The sequence below is a fragment of the Pan paniscus genome, chromosome 9 (assembly GCF_029289425.2).
Source record: "Pan paniscus chromosome 9, NHGRI_mPanPan1-v2.0_pri, whole genome shotgun sequence".
NCBI lineage: Eukaryota > Metazoa > Chordata > Mammalia > Primates > Hominidae > Pan > Pan paniscus.
In genome coordinates, this window is record NC_073258.2 from 4,173,327 (window position 1) to 4,195,101 (window position 21,775).

At 60.2% G+C, this 21,775-nt stretch overlaps 1 protein-coding gene across 1 annotated transcript; it reads right to left on the minus strand.

Moving 5' to 3' along the window:
- Window positions 1-1,117: 1,117 nt before the first annotated feature.
- Window positions 1,118-12,389, minus strand: CTSD (cathepsin D). The gene is made up of 9 exons (XM_008969110.4): window positions 12,136-12,389; window positions 9,639-9,798; window positions 7,832-7,955; window positions 7,285-7,403; window positions 5,647-5,879; window positions 3,225-3,347; window positions 2,393-2,537; window positions 2,202-2,300; window positions 1,118-2,034 (listed from the first exon to the last, which is right to left on the minus strand). The coding sequence occupies exons 1-9, from the start codon at window positions 12,201-12,203 to the stop codon at window positions 1,867-1,869; spliced, it is 1,239 nt and encodes a 412-aa protein (XP_008967358.1). The 5' UTR covers window positions 12,204-12,389; the 3' UTR covers window positions 1,118-1,866.
- Between the last annotated feature and the right edge of the window lie 9,386 nt (window positions 12,390-21,775).

The window sequence follows — 21,775 nt, forward strand, 5'->3', positions numbered from 1 at the left end:
ACAGGGCAGGGACAACAGGGTACGGCTGCCTCCTTGTACCTCTCTGCCCTCCCGGGCCTCAGTGCACAAAGCATCTGATGACAGGACATTTGTCTCCCCAGAAGCCCTGCCAGGCCCTGCAGAGTTCTGCCCAGCTCTGCTCAGATTTCAGGCATGCCAAACGCCAGGCATGTGTTTCCAAGCCTCCGTGCCACCCTGGGTAAATGTTCTTGCTCCAGGTGTCTGCCGTAGCATGGCTCTGGGGTGAAAGCCCTGCAGCCCCTCGGGAGGAAGGCCAAGGCAGCCACCACCCTCAGGCAGAGGCATCAAGATAATGGCAAATGTCACATCTGCCTCATCTTCTAACTTGTTGGGGTGGGGCTCGAGGGGGCTCTAAGTGACTCCAGAGCTACTGATCCCAAAAGGAACTCTGCTCCCACCACCACATGCCCACAAACTCCTACTTACCTATTAGAACCCCAGGGGCTGCTACCACTGCATCCGGGCACACGCTCCCAACCCCTCCCCTCCCAGCGGAACAAGCGCACCGCGTTATCAGCCCGGGCATCCGTGACTGTGGCAGCTGTGGCTGGAGGGGACTTCTGAGTCCAGTCCCTGCAACCAGGGACCCTGGGCAGGCTTGCTTGGTGCCAGCTCAGCTCACTGCACACAAAACCGCTTCTAGGGCCTGGGAGGCAAGAAGGCCCAGCTAGGCCAGCCCCCCACGCCACCTGGGGCCATTTATTTCCCGGGACAAGAGGGCTGAGGAGGGTGACTGGTAGGCCTGCTCTGAGGGTCCCCGAGAGCAGAAATAGCCTCTGTTCGAGTGCTGTGGCCGCCTGGCTGGGCCACCTCCCTGAAATCACTCCTCAAGGCTGGCACTCACACTAGACACCCTGAAACCCCAGCCAAGGCCACATCCTGCCGGCTACTGCTCCAGACCTGGGAACAAGTCAGTCCCCGCTGGCCGACCAGGCTGGAGCCTATGGGCTGGGCAGGGGGCCATACGCCCGGGGCACCCCAAATGCTTGTCCCGGTGCTGCCGAGTCAGCTGCCTTGCCGGCTTCGCACTACCCACCCCCCCTCCCCATCCCAAGTTGGAGCCACCCCTGACCAGGCACAAGAGCACACCAGCACAGAGGGGAGGCCGGAGGCCAACAACTGTATTTCCATGTCAGCTGGGGCTCTCAGCCGCCCAAGGGGAGGACAACAGAGGTCAGCTGCAGAGGAAGGCTGGCACCAGCCCCCAATCCCAACCCCACCTCCAGGCCAATACATGCCCCTGGGACGGGCTCAGTCCCAGCACCACCCTGCAGGCTCCAACAAGGTGGGTTTTGTCCCCTCTCACTCCTTCCAGCTCATCCTCAGGCCTCTAGTGGCCTCATCCTCAATGGGCCCGGGACACTGGACAGGTAGGGGTGGCAGAGCCCAGCTGGGCCCAAGCTGGGCAGAGGGGCCCTCAGGCAGGGCAGGTTTCCAAGGGAGGGCCCGGGAGGACGGCCTGGTGTGGGGTAGGGGCTCAGCCCAGCGGGCGCTGGTAGGGCTGGGGAGGGGACTCCCTGGAGATGAAGGGAGCCCCAGGATACACAAGCTCGGCTGCCAAGCTTGGGTGGGGTCTTCCAATGCATGAAACAGATCTGTGCTCTGGATCAGCTCTACCCCCACCAAACAGATGGACAGACAGACAGGCAGGCAGCATTTCTGAACCCAGGGAGGGGAAAACCACAGAACAAAACAGCAAGTCGGGCTTGGGCCGCCGGCTTCCAGGGCGCCCAGGACAGTGGGCGGGCGAGTGTGTGGGTGTGTGTGGGAGGGGCCGCCGGGCCAGGGGCCTCCTGCTCTGGGACTCTCCTCTGTTTCTGTGCTGGCGCGCGGACGTCTTGGGAACTAGAGGCGGGCAGCCTCGGCGAAGCCCACCCTGTTGTTGTCACGGTCAAACACAGTGTAGTAGCGGCCGATGAAGACGTCGCCCAGGATCCAGAGTGGCCCGCTGGGTGGCGGGATGTCCATGCCCATGAAGCCGCTCAGGCAGAGGGTCTTCCCGGCCTGCGACACCTGGGACGGACCTGGTGGTCAGTACCCAGGCCTGGCACCACCCGCCCCCCCCACCTGTTGCCCGCTCACCTGGAACATGCGCCCCCTCACCGCCCGCTCACCTGGGGCATGTGGCCCCCCACCGTGCCCGCTCACCTGGGGCGTGTGGCACCCCATTGCCCGCTCACCTTGAGCGTGTAGTCCTCTGGGGACAGCTTGTAGCCTTTGCCTCCTAGCTTCAGTGTGATCGCGGGCAGGGTGGACACCTTCTCACAGGGGATCATGTACTAAGAGGGGTCACAGCAGTGTCAGGGTGGTAGTGGTGGCCTTGGGGCTCCCCCTGCCAGCCCCAGCCCCAGCCCCAGCCCCCGGCGCTCACCTCGCCCTGAATCAGCGGCACGGCCCCGATGGCCTTCTGCAGCTCGCGCACCTCATCCACGGGGCCCACCATGAGGGAAGTGCCTGTGTCCACAATGGCCTCACAGCCCTCCTTGCACAGAGTCAGCCCGCTGGCCACCTCCACCCTGCGGGGAGTCAGGGCGTGAGGCCCCTGCCGGGACTGGAGTGTGCCCTGGGGGCCCAGTGCCCCTCCCTGGGAGCCCCTCCCCTGGCTGGGCTGCACTCTCCTCCCCTCAGGGCTCCTGGAAGCACAGCCGGCTGTAAGCCCTCCAGGGAAGAGGGTGGGAGAGGAGACACAGAGTGGTGGTAGAGGGGGTGGGAGACCCTCAGGTGGTGGTGAGGGGCATGGGGGGATGGAGGGGATGGAGGGGCATAGAGGGATGGAGGGATGGAGGGATGGAGGGGATGGAGGGGATGGAGGGATGGAGGGATGGAGGGATGGAGGGATGGAGGGATGGAGGGATGGAGGGATGGAGGGATGGAGGGTCATGAAGAGTCACAGAGGGATGAGGGGATGGAGGGGATGGAGGGCATGGAGGGATGGACAGAAGGGATGGTGGGTCATGGAGAGTCACAGAGGCATGGAGGAAATGGAGGGATGGAGGGATAGAGGGAATAGAGGGGATGGAGGCGATGGGGGGCATGGAGGGGCAAGGAGGGGCATGGAGGGCTGGTCTGACCCCATCTCTTTCTTGCCCAGCTCCACTACTCCCCACATGCAACCCCCACCTGCAGAACCGGGGTCCTCCAGGGTCTCCGCACGCCGCCCCCGCCCACAGAACCCAGGGGAGCCGACTGCAGCCACTACTCACTGGTCCAGGTGGACCTGCCAGTAGGCCTTGCGGGTGACATTCAGGTAGGACAGAGAACCCTTGTAATACTTGGAGTCTGTGCCACCCAGCATCAGCTCACCCCCAGGCTGCGCATCTGGGTCCCTAGGAGGAAAAGGGAGGAGTCAGCTGCCATGCCACCCCCCAAGCACAAGAGTGCCAGGTCAGGAGTAAGAGGGTGAATGTGGCAATCAGGGAGAGCTTCCTGAAGGAGGGGCCTTTCTGAAACTGCAGGGATGGAGAGGCCCAGAAGGCAGGAGGAGGGACAGACTCCCTTCTTCCCGGGGTAGGGCTGCTCTGCGTGGGCCCAGCCTGGCCCAGAAGAGGTTTTCCTCAACCCTCAGGTTCCCCTGGTCTGCTCAGGAGCCAAGGTTCAGCCAGACACCAGGGTCACGGCTGGGGGCAGACAAGGAAGTGAGCGCCAGGAGCTCCACTGGGGAGGACCCTGTCTGTCTGTCTGGAAGAAAAAACCAAAGAAGGCTTCTAGGAGGGAGTGATGGCACGATCTGGGAAGTTGGGATGGCTGGTTCTGGCCACAGGGCCTCTGCACTGGCTGCTCCTGGGAACACCCTCCACCTGCATCCCCGAGCCACGTCCGCTCATCTCCCCCTCATCCAGACCACCGATGGCCAGCCAAGGTGCTCCTGGGCAGGAGCGCACTGCACTTCCTAGGACCTGCAACCCATGTCGCCCGGGTTTGTTTCTAAACATTGCTCAAGTACAGCTTTCAACGCAGCAAATCCTGCCGGTCCCGGTAGAGAAGCTCTCTGTGTCTGGGGCGGTTCTGCCATCCCGCCAGGGCCTCTGCAGCTAAGCTGGCCACCATCCCACTGCCTGTCACTCGAGGCAGCGCCAGGCCTGACCCAGTCCTCCCAACACCGCTCGGGGCCTCCGCCCTCCTCCAGCCTCCTCCGCCTTTGCCTCTTGTCAACACCTCTGCAATCCCAAGTGTAGAAACCTGATCAGCGCCTCCCACCCCTCCTCTCCTCACCAAACATGCTTTCAGAAGCCCTCGGACCCTCCCTCCTGCCTGGCTCCACTTCCTGCCCAAGCTGCTGCCTTGAGACTACACCTGGGCACTCACAACCATGTGCACCTCCCCCACCTGGGCACTCACTCTGTGTGCCCCTCCTTCCACCTGGCACTCATGCCTGTGTATGCCTCCCCCGACCTGGGTACTCATACCGTGTGCCTGCCCCTGACCCACACGGGCACTCACATTGTGTGCCCCTCCCCCACGTGGGCATTCATGCCTGTGTCCCCCTCCCTGACCTGGGTACTCAGGCTGTGTGCCCCCTCCCCATGTGGGCACTCATGCCTGCATGCCCTCTTGCCCTCAGGGGACCCCTTTTCACCTGGCTGCCTCCCCTGTGCCCCAAGGCTCCTGGGGAAATGGCCCAGCCGGTTCACCTGTGTCCTGGCCTCTAGTGAGCAGCTTAGCCCTGGGTGTTGCTAAGGAGTATTCACTGCCCAGGCAAGGGGCAGAGCAAAGAGGCCCAGCCAGCCCTACAGCCGGAATTCTGCCGGAAGCGATCCAAGGTCAGGGGTCAGGCCCAGAGACTCCAAGTGCCAAGTCAGCCACGAGAGGTAAAGCTGCCCCTGTCAGCCCTGGAGAGTGTGGGGCAGTGACCAGGCGCAGCTCAGGGCAGGAGGCCGCCGGCTGACACGCTGCCTACCCCCAAAACAAAAGCCCCCAACCCCCAGTCACCCCTCTTACGTGGAACCCTCCACTCAGGTCTGCCCCGAGAAGAGGAAACTAACTGAGTCCGACGTCCCCTTCCCAAGGTCACCTGACCATGGGTCACCCATGCTGGAGCAGCGGCTGCAGGTGGGGGCCCTGGGGGAGAACCTTTTTCCCAGAAGGAAGGGCCCCCTATGTTCCTCCTCGAGGGCAGCCGGCACCTGCTGGGGACGCCCACAGAGCTGCTCGCAGCGTGGTGCCGGGGACCCATACGCACCCAAGGTCACCTCCCCGGGGATCCCCGGTCCCCTGGGCACCATGCCCCTCTCCGCCATCAGCAACCCCGGGACCAGGACCACATGTGCCCATCACCAGGTCCGGGGACCGACGGGCCGACTGAACCAAGAGGAACTGCCACCACCCCTGACCTGGGTCCATTCTCATAGGAGGAAGGCCCAGCTGCCAAGGTCCCAGGACCCACAGCCTGGCCCGAGCCCCTCCCACTGGGAGACCCCGGCCAAACAGCTTTCTCTGTGATGCCGCTTACTCCTCTGCAGAAGGGCGGCCAACCCCCGCCTCCCGGATGACCTGAGGTCAGAGGTCAGGAGCTCTGGCACAGCAGCAGGGAGGGGGCAGCACTGAGAGGGGGTGCCTAGAAGGCTCCCCGTCCAGCCCCGCCCTGCCTCCCAGCAACGCTGAGCGAGAGGGAACCCACGCGCCCACCTGCTCAGGTAGAAGGAGAAGATGTTCTGGTCCACCAGCTTCTGCTGCATCAGGTTGTCGAAGACGGGCAGCACGTTGTTGACAGAGATGCGGGGGTAGGCCATGCCCAGGATGCCGTCGAACTTGGCTGCGATGAAGGTGATCCCTGGCTGCTTGGTGGCCTCCCCGAAGACCTGCCTCTCCACTTTGACACCGCCCGGGGCAGAGGCTGACGACGCTGACTGGCAGGGCACCTGCAGGCCAGGGCAGAGTCAGTGGGCAGCAGACAGGCTGAGCCCTACACCCCTCCCTGAGCATGAGGCTACAAAACCCAGCTCAATGGATGCCCATCTCACACATGATGGGGCCCAGAGGGCCCAGAAGAAAGGGCTGGAAACCCTGAGCTGAACACCACTGGGGATGGGGACACGGGGTATGGCGGGGCCCTCTTCGTGGAAGTCATCAGGGCTCGGTTTACACGAGATGGGAACCAGGCAGGAGCACAGACGGGCAGGCCCCTTGCTCCGCTCCCTGCTCCGACCTCTTGTTCCCACCACCAATGACAGGCAGGTCCTGCTCCTGCCCTCAGCGCTGGGAACAAGACACAGCCTGGGCCAGGAGCCCGAGAGATGGGGAACCTGCCTACCCCATCCCAAGCTCACAGCCATACTGCCCCCTTCCCCTTCTCTGCCTGTCCCCTCCCCCAGCCCTGGATGAGGCTGCAGAGAGAGAACACGGCCAGAGCAGGATGTGGGAAGGGAACGACAGCTTGAGGCTGACACGGGGCGGAGGGGGCAGAAGAGGGCGGAAGAGGGCAGATGGGGCAATTTCCTGTTCAGGCTGAGCAGGGTCCAGACAGGAGGGCTCTGAGGAGCCCCCAGTACACACTGGACTCCAGCCCAGCAGGGACTGTTAGGAGCAGCTTCAGCTGGAGGAAGGGGCCCTCTTCCCGGGTCCCTGGGCCTGCAGGGGGGCTCTGTTGCCCTCCTGGCCCGCTCCAGAGCTGGGGGCTGTCACCGTCCCATAACTCCTGAACCCCTTGTGGCCTGGCCCACCCCCAGCAGACAGCTCCGAGGTGAGAACTCACTGAGGCCCAGGCAGGGTGACAAGGGCCAGCTCACCCTCTCCTAGGGCAGGGAGTTGCTCTGCACAGGGCCCTGAGGATGGTGGATGCAGGCGGGGCCCCCAACAGCCACTGCTGCTCCCCCTCCCTCGCCCTCCCAGGCTCCTGCCGGTGACTCTCCACCAGCAGCCCCCACAGTGGGTTCCTGGTACATCCAACCCCAAGCTTCCCCAAGCCCTCGGCCTGCTGCAGGGACCCTGTGCAGCCCCAGGTCCAGCCCTCAACACCTGCTGACACCTCAAACCCAATGTGCCAAAAAGGGCCCGACCGATCTGCCCTGTCCTCCCTCCCACTCACTGTGGCCTGACTCCGGGCACCCCTGCCCCTGTACCCCCTGGGTTTGAGGCTGTCCCTCCAGCCTGCACACAACCAGGCCCATTCCCAGACCCCTCCTCACCCTGCTGACTGCCCCGGCCACCTGAGGGCTGGGGTTGGGCTGGGATCACCGAGCCCTCCCTTTCAACCACATACCCACGGTGGGTGAACCCCACACCCTGGCACCCTCGAGTCCTGGGAAAGGCCCCAGAGGGACTCACCGACACGGTGTCCTGGCTCAGGTACCCGGAGAGGCTGCCCGAGCCATAGTGGATGTCAAACGAGGTACCATTCTTCACGTAGGTGCTGGACTTGTCGCTGTTGTACTTGTGGTGGATCCCTGCCCCGGGCGACAAGGGGGCCCGCCGGTCATCCCGCAGCCCACGCCGTGGCCTTGGCCCTCCCATCCCCCTACAATCTACCATGGAGCCCGCACCCCCCAAGCTGCCTCCCCAGGGTGGGATTTGGAGGGGATCTGAGGCCCACCATCATGCCAGAGCCCCGGGACTGTGGGCTGTGACCCCGGGCCTCCCTCCCAGCCACAGCCGGCTCCCTCTGTGGCCACCCCAGCCCCAGCGCTGCTGAGAGCAAGACCACAGCTGGTGGTTCACCCAGAAAGTCAGTGGCTGGAGCAGGGTGGAGGGCTGGCCTGGCTCACGGGGCCAAGAGGCAGGAGAATTGCGTTGCCCAAGTGATTCCTGAGGCAGCCCTGCGGCGACATCCCGGAAGGGCAGGACCTGGGAGATGGGGCCGGGGTGCGTGACTCACAGCAAGCGATGTCCAGCAGTTTGCAGTGGATGGAGGGGACCCACAGGTTGGAGGAGCCCGTGTCGAAGACGACTGTGAAGCACTGGGGGGGCGTCCCGATGCCAATCTCCCCGTAGTACTGGGCCTGGCAGGGGACAGGGTCCGCAAGAGATGGGAGAGGGGGCCCCATCTCCCCACTGGGCCTCAGAAGGCCCGGCTGTCCCCAGAGCCAAGCCCTGAAGGCCCATACTGGAGGGAGGGGCATCACGGGGCCCACAGCTGCCAACAGCCACCCACTCCCACCTGCTCAGCCTGCAGGGAAGATGGGCCAGGTCCCCAGCCCTCGGTCCTAATGCCCACGGGTACTTGGGGTCTCTAGACCCCTGGCTTCTGTCACCTACCCCTGCTCAATACATGGTGAGGCTGAGGACTTCCCCACGGAAAAGACAAGGCCAGAGGTCAAGCCAGGGTGGGGACAGATGTGGCCCTCAGCCTGAGCCCCAGGTGCAGAAAAGCCCGGCCTGGAAGACTCCCCTGGTGGCCCGCAGTCCAAGGTCTGAGAAAGGAAGTGACTTCCTCCCCAGGTTGGGGCCGTGTCAGGGTCTGATTCTGGGTGTCTCAGTGCCTGCCCTGCCCTCCAGGGTGAACCCCAAGCCTGGAGGGCTTCCAGGCAGAGGGGTTCAGCTGGTCAAGGGGAGAAGGTAAGCCTTACAGTCACTGCCTGCCCAGCAACCCTGCCTTAATGGCCCAGGGCCTCAGGTTCCCCATGTGTACACAGGGATAGCAGGGGCAGGTGGGGGTGCTGACTCAGGGATCAGGCAAGTACAAGGGGTCCCATGCCGCTGAGCCTCTCAGGAGGCAGAGAGTAAGAGGGTCCTGGAGTTTGGGGTCGCCTGGGCGCCCGCTTCCCCCAGGATTGGAGCCTGGGCCACCGTCAGCCACCAGATCCCTGGCACCAGCCCAGCCCAATGTTTCTCCGACCGCCTGGCTTCACGGAGCAGCAGCAGCTGCTGACTCATGGCCCCACAGAAGTGACCACTGGCAGGGGGACACTCAGCAAATTTCCATGTGTGCGTGTGCATGTGTGTGCATGTGTGTGCATGCATCTGCTTGCTCGCGCGCTAGGGCAATCAGGAACTGGCCAGTCGGGACCAGGCACACGACGCCTGGTTCCCCCCAGGGCCCCCCTGGCCCAGTCACATGCCTGTGAGTCTTGGGCTTCCTGTCACAGCCAGGACTCGGGCCAAGCAGGACAGAGGGCAAGGCTCCCCCACAGTGGGCCAGAGCCCCGAGGCTGGACAGCAGGCCCTGGCCTCGAACTGACCCCATAGAGCTGGGACCAGGCTGACCAAGCCCCAGCTTGCTAGGTGGCTTCCAGAGTGCTCCACCTTGGATCCTGCTTCCCCCTGAAGGAGTAGTGAGCACAGGAGGGGCTGCTGCGAGAGGAAGAAGATGGGGAGGGGCTGGGGAGGCCACGAGTCACCACAGGCCTCCCAGCAGGACAGCAGTGAAAGGCTCCAGGTCAGCCGGCCACACTCAGGCAGGCCCAAGGACCGCCCCCTCAGGCGAGCTAGCACCAAGGCCCGAGGCCACTCCCAGTCACCCTCCCAGGCCTGAGCAGGACCAAGACCCTGCAACGACAGGGACCAGTGGCAGGAGGTTCCAGGATGGGGAAGAAAGGAGTGTGGCTGAGCCTGGACGCCACCCTGGCCAGGTGAGCCACTCAAACTGCGCTGCTGAGAACAGGAGGTGGGAATGTTCCCCACACTCCCATGGAGCTCTCCTGACAGTGGGTCCGCTTGCAGCAGGGCTAAGACCTCATACTCACGTCCATGTAGTTCTTGAGCACCTCGGGAATGGGCCCCGCGGTCACGGATGGCACCGCCTGGGAGTACTTTGAGACGGGGCCTTTGGCAATCAGGTCCTCCACAGAGCCCCCAACCTCCGACATGGTCCGGCGGATGGACGTGAACTTGTGCAGCGGGATCCTGTCAACCACGGGTCGGGGCATATCAGGGAGGCCCTCCCGCCTGCCGGCCAAGGCCGCCAACACTGCACATCCACCTGGAGGCCCCTGGGGAATCTCAGAGTCGCCACAGCCAAAACCAAACTCCTGCCTGTCACCTGGAAACTGCTGGCCCAGCTCCCCCAAGTCAGTGAATGGCAACCCACTGCCCCCCACCAGGTTGCACAGGCCACAGTCCTAAGAAGTGGTCACCCGCCACCCACCTCAGCCCCACACACCCAACCTGGGGGCCAGTGTGCCCACCCCTCCTCTCCTCAGCCATTCTGGAGGCTCCAAAGCCCCCAGGGGTCTCCCGTCCTCCCTCTGCACCTGCGCTGGTCTCTTCCAGGATGGTGGCCAGCATGGCTGCTCAGGGTGCTGGCGGGTACCTGTCACTCCTGCCCAAAGTGCTCTGAGGCAGCCCACTGTACCCAGCCCCCATCACACCTGCTCTCCACCCACAGACACCTGCACGAAGGTGGCCCCACCTCCAGGCTGGCACTGGCAGCTCTGCCTGGCCTCCTGGGTGGCCTCCTCTGGCCATCAGATGGGCCCTCCACACCACCTCCAGAAGCCCTCCTTGACTACCTGTCCTCCTGTGGCTGCCCAGTGCCCTCATCCCACATCTGTTTCTGGGCATCCGCACCTCTCCTCACTCCATGCGGCTCCACGAGGTCCAGGACTGCACCTGGGGCCTTAGAGGCTTCTGTGCTGCCCCCCCCCACCGCCCTGCCTCCCCCGACAGCTGCACTCAGGGTACTCCTCCAGAGTCCTGTCACCCAGCACACCGCCAGCCAGGGTGCAGGAGGGAGCTCCAGACTGAGATCAGGGGTCCTGAGTTCTAAACCCAGTAAGCGAGTAACAGAGAGAGGGGTCCCTGCCCCTCCCCCAGGGCCACTGGCCTTCCCCTTGGTGTGAACCCACTCCTTGTTCCAAGGAAGCTCCCCTGGGCTTTTAATCACTTAAATAAAACCTCTTCCCTGCCCCAGGGACTTGAGAGTACAAGGTCATAGCCGGCTTTTCCTGGCTTGTCAGGGGCGTGGTCCGGGAAGATGAGATTATTGCCTAAGAGCTGGTGGGCTGGAAGAGCTCCAGGTTTTGTCCTGGGGGAGGGACACGCCCTCCAGGGACCCAGGAAGCAGGTGTAATAGTATCAGTCGCACAAGAGCTGGAATCAGGTGAGGGCTTGGATTCAGCTACCCTTCCCTCCAAGAAGCCCCAGGATCGTTTCCCCTCTGCTGTGTCTGCCCTCCTTGGAGAGGGGAGGCCTGTGGATAGGCTGGCAAGGTCAAGGCAGGCTCAGGCTTGTGGCTACTCCCCTACAACGACTTTAATTGGGACTACCCGCCCCCCGGGCCATTCCCCACAGCCTTTGGTGAGGCTCAGTCCTACCCAGCCCACTGCTCCTGCTGGCCCAGCCAGCTCCAGCCCCTGCAGCCTTCTGACCTCACCCACCTGCCCAAAGGCAGTGGACCCATCGCAGATCCCAGGTCTCCCACAAAGGCCCAGAGCAAGGGTGGGGCAGGTGCCCAATGGGATGGGTCAGCATACCCCTCCTGGGAATGCAGGCTGCCTTGCAAGGGCTGGGGAGGGGGTCAAGGAAGCAGACTGCAGCATGGCCCTCCTCTGCCCAGCTGGTCAGGCATGGCCGGGCCCCATCCCATCCAGGCCCAATCGGTGGCCTCACCTGGCACAGGGGATCGGCCTGAGGAGCGTGTGGGCCTCACTACAGCACAACCCCAGGCCCGGGGTGGGTGAGCCGACCCACTCCCCATGCCTCCTCCTCTCTCAGGGACATGGGAACTCCTAGGGTCTCCCGGGGTCTCCCAGCCCAGGGCCTGTGATAAGAGCCGCTGGAGCAAACTTTTAAAGCCCCCAGTTCACAGGTGGTAAAGGGGTCCTTAAGGAAATGGACTCGCCCAGACTCGGGGGCTCTGAGGCCTGACTTAGGTCTCCAGCAACAAGGGCGCTCAGTACAGACCCCAATTCCACCTGCCCCGAATGAGCACTACCTCCCCTCGCCCCGCCCCGTCTCCAGGGAGGCTGCGGTCAGTCTGCAGTCCTCAAGGTACAACCCAGGGTGGCATGGGGGAGAGGCATCTGGCGCCTCTGCCCCAGGTCCCCTGCACCTCCGGAGCCCGGCGCCCCGTAGGCGGGTGGTCCGTGCAGGAGGCCGCGCAGGGCGGCACAGGTGCATTCCAGCGCGGGGGGCGCAAGGGGCTCGTGGGGGCCACAGGGGAGCGCGAAAGTCACCACAGGCCCCGGGACCTCGGCGCCGCGACCCCTGCCCGTCCCTGAGCCCCGGCCCCTGAGGCTTCACCTGACGAGCGCGGAGGCGGGTGCAGCCAGCAGGCAGAGGGCGAGCAGCAGAAGACTGGAGGGCTGCATGGCGGCGGCGGCCGGGTCGGAGAGGGTCGCCGAGGCCGTGCGCTTATAGCCGGGATGACGCCGCAGTTGGGCCGGATCAGCTGACCCGCGTGTTTGCACCCGGACCGGTCACGTGGGCGCGGCCGGCGTGCGCGGGGCGGAGCGGGGCCTGGCCTGGGCGGGGCAACCTCGGCGCACGCGCACAGCGCCCGGGCAGGGCGGTGGTGCGCCTGCCGCGCCTACAGTTCCCGCCGCTCGCGCCCGCGCCCGCGCCCGCCGGGTCAGCCCGGCTCAGCTTCTGGGGTCTGGAGGATTCCCGTTTCGGCCTGGCCCGGGGTCGTGGGGCGGCCCACCCTGCAGGGCCCCGCGGGGTGACCCCTGTCCCGGCCGCCGCGGCCGTCCCCGCGTCCAGGCCTGCGCGGGGCGCTGCGCCGTGGGCTCCTGCACCTGCTCCTCCCGGCGCCCCCTCGTCCCCCTCCGAGACGCTCCCAGACATCCTCTCTGGAAGCCTCTTGCAAACCAGGGTTAAATTCAAAGTCCCCAGCCCACCGAATGGACCCTCCGCTCCTCTACAGGGCTTCCAGAGAAACCTGGAAAACCAGCTCAGGCCCTGCCGCAAAGGGGGTCGGACCCGCTCCGCCCTCTCCCTCTGGGCGCTGTGCTTAGAGACTCAGGCCTCACCGATGGCTCTGTAGCCTCCAGATCCCAAATTCCAACCTCACACTGGCACAGCCTCACGTGGCAGACAGCAGGCCCGAAGGCAGGCAAAGTATTCCACCCTAAAATACATTCCTTTCCCATGTTTTGATATGGCACTGCACAGCTGTCTCGAGGGGGCGAAATTCGCGTTTTCTAGAGAAGCTCCTTCCCTTAGGAGGTCGGGCACCTTTTGTCCACTCACGTCAACTCTTTTTTTTTTTTTTTTGTTTGAGACAGAATCTCGCTCTGTGGCCCAGGCTGGAGTGCAGTGGCATGATCGCGGCTCACTGCAACCTCTACCTCCTGGGTTCAAGCGATTCTCCTGCCTCAGCCTCCTAAGTAGCTGGGATTACAGGCGCGTGCTACCACGCCTGGCTAATATATATATACACACACACGTATGTATATATACACACACACATATATATAGTGTATATATACGCATATATATGTATATATATACACTATATGTGTGTGTATATATATACACGTATATGTATATATACGTATATATATACACACGTATATAGTGTATATATGTTTTGTATTTTTAGTAGAGATGATGTTTCACCATGTTGGCCAGGCTGGTCTCGAACTCCTGACCTCAGGTGATCTGCCTGCCTCAGCCTTCCAAAGTGCTGGGATTACAGGCGTGAGTAATCCCACTTCAACTCTTTAGGCAAAACATAACTCTTTCAACCACTTGCCAATCAGGAAATCTTTGAATCCCCTATGACCTGGAAGCTGCCCCTGCCAACCCTGTTTCTAGGCTGAACCGATGTATATCTTACATATGTTGATTTATGGTTTTGGCCTGTAACATCTGTCTCTGTAAAATCCGTAAAACCAGGCCGGGCATGGTGACTGTTGCCTATAATCCCAGCATACTCGGAGGCCAAGGTGGGAGCATTGCTTGAGCTGAAGAGCTTGAGATCAGCCTGGGCAACATGGCGAGACCCTGTCTCTACAGAAAAAAACTGAAAATTAAAAAAAAAAGTATAAAGCCAAGCTGTTACCCACCCACTTTGCTCACATATCTCAGGACCTGCTGAGGCAGTTTCACAGGTCATAGTCCTCACATTTGCTCAGAATAAATATCTTCAAATATTTTATAGTGTTTGGCTTTTTTTCATCAACACTCCCTATACCCAGGGTACCCAGATGGACCTCACCCTTACTCTCCAAGTGTCCCCTGCCCAAGCGCCCACTCTCCACCTCCTCAGAGCAGCACCTCACTGGGCCCTGCCCTGGCCACTCTGGGCCCTCCTCCCTTGGCCCAGACTTGCCCATCTCCAATGTGGCACCATCCCTGGAACCCCATCTCCAACGTGGCACCGTCCCTGGAACCTCGTCTTCAACGTGGCACTGTCCCTGGAACCCCATCTCTAACGTGGCACCGTCCCTGGAACCCCGTCTTCAACGTGGCACTGTCCCTGGAGGCCTGTCTCCAACGTGGCACCGTCCCTCTAGGCCCCGACCTCAAAGGTGAGCAGTGTATCCAGGTCAGAAACTGGGTCTCCTGACACTGAGCCTGCAGAGGCCATGGTGACAGTTGCCCCAGGACTTCACCATTCTCGTGTGCCCTGGTCCTGCCTGGCATGGGGGACTGAATTAGGCCTGTTGGAGGGGAGGGCCCGGTCATTCCCCAGATACTCTGGAGCACGCAGCCAGGCGGGAGGTGTGGTCGCTGTAAGTAGGAAAGGGATATTGGGACAAATCATTTAAGACAGGTCCAAGTCACACAGGAAATGGAGCCAGGGGATGTGCTAAACAGCGACCTCCGCAGGAAGGTCCCTCCAAGAAGGTGGCATCTGAGCTTGGACCCAAATGAGGGATGCTTCCCCATGCTCTCACCCAGGGTGCGTTTTCTCCTCCCAGCTCCCTGCGAGGTAGATGGGCCCGACCCCGCTTTACAGAGGCAGTGGGGTTCTGTGGTTCTCGGCGGGCAGGATTGGAATTCCCACCTTTTCTGTAACCAAATATATCAGGACCTTGGCCCTTGCAGAACCTCCCCCAAGCTGGATCTGCCTGATGGCCACAAATGAGTGGCTGCCCCCTCAGCCCCACCTTCCCGCCCATTTAGAGCCCTTCATCTGAGGGGGTTCTAAGCCTGAACACAGAAGCCCGAGCAGACAGACACCCTTGCCCTCAGAATCCGCCCAGCTGCTGGGGGTCCACACCTTGCCCTCAGAATCCGCCCAACTGCTGGGGGTCCACACCTTGCCCTCAGAATCGCCCAGCTGTTGGGGGCCCACGGCCAGCCTGGACCTGGCACCTGGGGTTATCACGTGCTTTCCAGTGGGCTGGGATCTTGGAGATGTCAGCCGACCCCGGGGGACTGGACTCCAGCAAGGGGTGAAAGATGGTCCCAGCTAGTGTCCCCTGAGCCACCCTGCTCGGTCCCCAGGTCCAGTGGTGGATGAAGCATTTGGTGTCCAGGATACTGAGATACGCACCTGTGAGGACGCATGCCCACAGAGTGTGGCCGACACTCCACCCAGAGGTCCCGGTGAGCCGGTGAGGCTGCGAGCCAGTGGGCAGTGCGGATGGCCAGTGGGGCCAGAGGCACAACATGGCAGTGAGCTGTGGGGTGTGTGGGCCGGTGCTAGCCAGGCTAAGAGCCTTGGACCATCCCCTGAGACGACGGGGCACTGTTGAGCAAGGACCCTCTCGGGGCCCCAAGGGTGAAGAGGCCCCACCCCACCGCAGATACCATCTGTTATTCTGTTTATTACAGAGGGGGCATTCTGCCTGGGCCCGCTCAGCTTCCCAGCTCCTGGAGCAGAGCCCGGCACGTGGTAGGTGCCCAGTAATTGTGTGTGGGATGAATGGCTGGGTGTTCAGGGTCCCTGAGGGACTGAACCACCAGGCAGGGTGGGACCCTGCTGGCATATTGGGTGAAGGTCAAGGGAGTGGCTTCTAATCCCCTTGCCTCTGGCTCACCCGGGCAGACCCTCCCAATCTGGGCCTCACCTCTGTCCCTGGAGAGTCGAGGTTGGGCTAACGGTCTCTGGAGCCCTTGCCTGCCCCTGCTAGGAGCTGAGGGTGCAGGAGCGACCCCTGGCCTCCTCGTCTGGCTCAGATTCCCCAGACTCCTGCACCTGCCAGGCCGATTCAGGAGACCCTCTTCCCACCAGGGCTGCCTTCAGGGCTCCTGGGCCAGTGGGCGCCTCAGCGTGTCCAGGCCCCGCCTCTGGCAGAGTGCAGGGGACAGGGCCCTTTTTCACCTTTCACACCCTTGGGCTGACCGCATGCAGGGACATGGGCTCCATCTGTGGGGTGCTCGGCCCACCTGGGGAGAGGAGGCAGGAGGTGGGGGCCAGGCCCAGGCTCCATCTCAGCCTTTGCCATCGCAGCCCATTGAGCTTCCCACCACGGAGGGGCCCCAAGCTTCTCTCTGGGAAGCCAGCCACAGGACGGGGGTCGTGGCTTCTCCGGCTCCCTCCCGGCTGTGTGGAGAGTCAGGGAATCAGAGGATGGCAAAGTGCCCGAGAGGAAAGGGGCAGAGAAGGGAGTCGGACCTGCTGGGTGCCCGCTGCATGCTGACACCTAACAGGGGCAAGCAAGGGCTGGAGGCTGTCAGCTCAACCCTGCCTCTCCATGGGGAGTGCTGAGTCCCAGACTGGAAAGGGTCTGCCTGGATGGGTCAGTCCCTCGGGAGCCTTGAGCGTCTGCTCATTCACTCAACACGTGAGTGTCGGGCACCTACCACGAGTAGACGCTGCTCTAGGAAATCGAGAAAACAATAGAGAAATTCCCACCCAGTGCCGTTCATATATAGACAGGGGTGGGGGTGGGGAGGTGTGTGGAGGGGCAGAGATTAAAATGAAGTTGGGGGGTGGGTGGGACGCCCACACAGGGCTTGGGGAGTGGAACGTACCAAAGAGGAGGCTGCTGCAGGGCACAGGGAGGGCAGGGGAGGGCCCTGCGGGAAGAGAAGCCTCTTCTAATCGACGTTTTTTTTTGGGATGGAATTTCATTCTGTTGCCCTGGCTGGAGTGCAGTGGCGTGATCTCCACTCACTGCAACCTCTCCCTCCCAGGTTCAATTGGTTTTCCAGCCTCAGCATCCAGAATAGCTGGGATTACAGTTGCCCACCACCACGCCCGGCTAATTTTTGTATTTTTAGTAGAGATGGGGTTTTGCCATGTTGGCCAGGCTGATCTTGAACTCCTGACCTCAGGTGATCTGCCCACCTTGGCCTCCCAAAGTGCTGGGATTACAGGCATGAGCCACCCCGCCAGGCGCTCTAATCAGACTTGAAGGAGGTGATACACCAAAGGCTTGGTCCGGAGCCGCTGACATGAGAACAGGAGAGCAGAGGCCATGAGGCAAAGGGAGCCGGCCTGAAGGTGGGGAGGAGAGGAAGCAGTCCGAGGTCAGAGAGAGGCAGTGAGAAGGGGTGAGACTCTGGATGCACTTTTGAGGTAGGGCCAGAGAATTTCCAGGTGGATTATTCGAAACCACCTTTGCAAAATTATGGCTGAGATAGCGGAAGAGCTCTAACTGAATCAACTGCATCTTGCTTCTAGTCTCAAGCCATCCTTGTTCATTCCTGGGTGTCGGCTGAACTGTCTTTGAGAGGAATTTAGTTTATAGTTTAAACAAAGATGTTAACAGCCCTTTCCCCAAGCAGAACTCCTTCTTGCCTGGGGACTAGATGGCCTTTGTAGGACTAACATTAGCCACACGGTTAGAAATTATGGTTTAGGAGTCATGCAGCTGGAGGCTACAAGATTCTGACCCTCTCTCAACTGCTCCTAAGATCAGCGCCTAAGATATTTTGCAGACTTTGCACTTGACGGATCAGCTGGCACCACCCAGATCAATAAACTGGCTCATCTGATCTTGTGGCCCCCACCCAGGAACTGACTCACCACAAGAAGACAGCTTCAACCCTCTGTGATTTCATCCCTGACCAATCAGCACTCCTGCCTCACTGGCTTCCCCGTACCGCCAAGTTGTCCTTAAAAACTCTGCTCCGCAGCACACCAACGTGGCACATGTATACATATGTAACAAACCTGCACGTTGTGCACCTGTACCCTAGAACTTAAAGTATAATAAAAATAAATAAATAAATAAATAAATAAAAACAACAACAACTCTGCTCCATGAATGCTTGGGGAGACTGATTTGAGTAATAATAACACTCCGCTCTCCTGCACAGCTGGCTCTGCGTGAATTAGTCTATTGCAATTCCCCCGTCTTGATGAATGGGCTCTGTCCAGGCAGCAGGCAAGGTGAACCCCTTGGGCGGTTACAGATTGGACTGACGGTGTGTGATGGAGGGGCCAATACTGACATTCCACGGCCTACCCAAAACCCTAGAAGGATGGCCTTTTATTGGCTGAGATGGGAATAGATGCAGGAGTAAGAGGCTCGGGGAGGAAGGCCAGCAGCTCAGTTTTGGATGCTTCAGATTGAGACAAAGCATGTGCGGCAACCAGGTGATTCTGCTGCATGGCAGCAGTGATTTGAGTTGTGAGTCCAGGGAGAGGTCGGGGCTGAGACGGACATGAGATAGTCATCAGTGCCATGTGTTGTGGTGATAAGATTGAATGGCACCAGGCTGAGTGTAGTTAGAGAATAGAAGAGGTCTAGGGACTGAGCCCAGGGGCCTCCCAACTTTAAGAGGTTAGAGGATTGAGGCTGGGTGCGGTGGCTCACGCCTGTAATCCCAGCACTTTTGGAGGCCAAGGCGGGCAGATCACTTGAGGTCAGGAGTTCGTGCCCAGCCTGGCCAACATGGTGAAACCCTGTCTCTACTAAAAGTACAAAAATTAGCTGGGTGTGGTGGCAGATGCCTGTAATCCCACCTACTCGGGATGCTGAGGCAGGAGAATCGCTTGAGCCTGGGAGGTGGAGGTTGCAGTGAGCTGAGATTGTGCCACTGCACACCGGGCAACAGAGCAAGACTCCGTCTCAAAAAAAAAAAAGGAAGAAGAAGAAGACGTTAGAGGATTGAGCAGGCACCAGCAAAGGAGATGAGGAACCATCTGGAGACAGGAGAGGCCAAGAGGGTGGGGCCCGTAGAACCGGCCGAAGAAAGTGGTTCAAGGAGGGAGTGGCTGCTGTGTTGAGTGGCTCTGCTGATGGCCTGTGGAAGATGAGCATTCACCACAACGTTTCACAATTTGACCTTGACAAGACCTGTTTTAGTGATGTGGTGGTGGTGAAGTTTAAGAGAGAATGACTGTCATATTCAATCATCAAGACAGTGTGGTATTGACACAAAGATAGATGGGTGGACAGGAAGGAGGAGTCTCAGGTATACAGTGTCAAGGTGACACGGAAATGCAGTGGAGGAAAGGCTGATCTTTTCAGGCAATGGAATGGAAGGGTCTCGATCCCTCCCTCATACCATACACAACATTCAATTTTAGATCAGTTAGGGATGTGATGTAAATGGTAAATCCTTTAGGGAGGAAAAAGGCAAAGAGGGCCACCTTCATGATCTTGCCAAAGAGAATGGAAAGAAAAGCCACACGCTGGGAGAAAAGATTTGCAAAACACATATTTGATACAAGACTTGTATCCAAAATAGGCAAAGAACTCTCAAAGCTTAACAAAAGAAAATAACCCAATTTAAAAAGTGAGCAAATCGTCTGCTCAGACGCCTCACCAAGGAAAAAATGCAGCTGGCAAATAAGCACAAGAAAAGATGCTCAACATCGTACGTCATTAGGGAATTGCAGGTTAAAACAACAGTGAGACACCACCACATACCTGTAAGAATGGCCAAAATCCAAAACACTGACAACGCCAAATGCCGGGGTGGGTGTGCGGCAACAGGAAGTCTCATGCGTTGCTGGCGGAACTGCAAAACGGTGCAGCCACTTTCGGAGACAGTTTGGCAGTTTGTTACAAGGCTTAATGTACTTCCACCATACCATCCAGCAACTGTCCGCCTCGATATTTACCTCAATAAATGAGTTGAAAACTTATGTTCACACCAACACCTCAATGTTTACAGCAGTTTTATTCACCATCACTAAAAACTGGAAGCAACCAAGATGTCTGCCTAGAGGTGAGTGGACAGACAAACTGTGGTCTATCCAGACATCAGAATATTCTTCAGCACTAGAAGGAAATGAGCAGGCCGGGGATGGGGCTCAAGCAGGCAATCCCAGCACTTTGGAAGGTCGAGGTGGGCAGATTACTTGAGCCCAGGGATTTGACACCAGCCTGGGCAACATGGTGAAACCCCAGCTCTATAAAAAAAATACAAAAATCAGCTCGGCTGCTGGAGGGAGCTTGAAGTCTCAGCTACTGGAGAGGCTGAGGTGGGAGGATTGCTTCATCCTGGGAGGTGGAAGTTGCAATGAGCTGAGATTGCACCACTGAGCTGCAGCCTGGGCAACAGAGAGAGACCCAGTGTTAAAAAAAAAAAAAAAAAAAAAGCTACAAGCCATGAAAATCCATAGAGGAACGTAAGTGAAAGAAGCCAATCAGTAAAGGCTACATACTGTCTGATTCCATCTCTATGACATTCTAGAAAAGGAAAAACTATGGTGACAGTGAAAGGATCAGTGGTTGCCAGGGTTTGGGGAGGGCAGATGAACAGGTGAAGCACAGAACATTTTTAGGGCAGCAAGACTGCCGTGTATGATACTGTAATGGTAGAACAGGACATTATGCATTTGTCAAAACCCATAGGATGTACAACTCAAAGAGCGAACCCTGCTGTAAACTATGAACGTTAGTTAACGGTAATGCATCCTTGCATCAGTGATCATCACTTATAACAAATGTGCTGCACAAATGCAAGATGTTGATCATGGTGGCAGTGTGTGTGTGTGTGTGTGTGTGTGTGTGTGGGTGCGTGTATGTGTATAACTTCTGTTCCTCGGCAGGGGAAGGAAGGGGGCAAGGGGTCCTTCTGCAGCCCTACGGCTTAAGGGACGGCTTGAAGGTCAGATTCCCTGGATGGGGTCAGGCGCTGCGTATGGAGCAGGGAAGTGGTTTCTTCCCCAAGTCCCCCGCCAACCCCAGGAGGTAGGAGAGGGAGCAGCTGAGATGCTGAGTCACCCCTGCTCCAGTCCTGCCCCTCCCTCCTCTTAGGGCTGAGTCACTGCACTCTCAGAGCTGGGGCCACCATGACCCTCAAGAGAAAGGGGGCTGCGGTACCCTGGGGCTCCAGCCACAGGCAGCTTTAGTTCTGCAAGAGCAGTTGAGGAGGCCAGGGAGGGAATTAGCTTTTTGTCAGCTGACTTTGGACAGGACTGGGGCTGGTGGGGGGAAAGGTGGGGGCTGTGAATGGCTGGCACAGTTAGGGCAGGGGGAGGGGCTGCCCAGGCACAGGTGAGGGAGGGGAAGGGATGCTGGGCACAGGTGGTGGAGGGGAAGGGAGTGCCCAGGCACGGGTCGGGGAGGGGAAGGTGGTGCCCAGGCACAGGCGAGGTTTGGGGGAGAGGGTGTCCAGGCACAGGTGGGGGAGGGGGGGGAGGGGGGTGCCCAGGCACAGGTGGGGGAGGGGGGGAGGGGGGTGCCCAGGCACAGGTCAGGGAGGGGAAAGGGGTGCTGGGCACAGGTGGGGGAGGAGGAGGGGGGGGTGCCCAGGCACAGCTGTCTGGCTTCCCTCCAGGTCCAGGACATGGCATCTCTGGGTGTCCTGCTGGGAAGGGACCCAGCTTGGCTGAAGGTGCACTGTGCCTGTAGCATCCCTCCAGTCCTCCACCCTGAGGTTATCCAGCTCACCCACCCTGGCCACTGCCCCTGACCTTCAGTCTGGCTCTTTGTGCAAGGAAGAGGAGTGGCATGCAGGGCTCACAGTCGCTGGAGGCCTCTGCTGTATCCTCTTCCAGGAGCCTCAACCTCTACCTGCCTCCAGAAATGAGCACCCCCGAGTCCTGAGCTTACTGTGGGGCCCAGTTCTGCACTGGCTGCCGGGG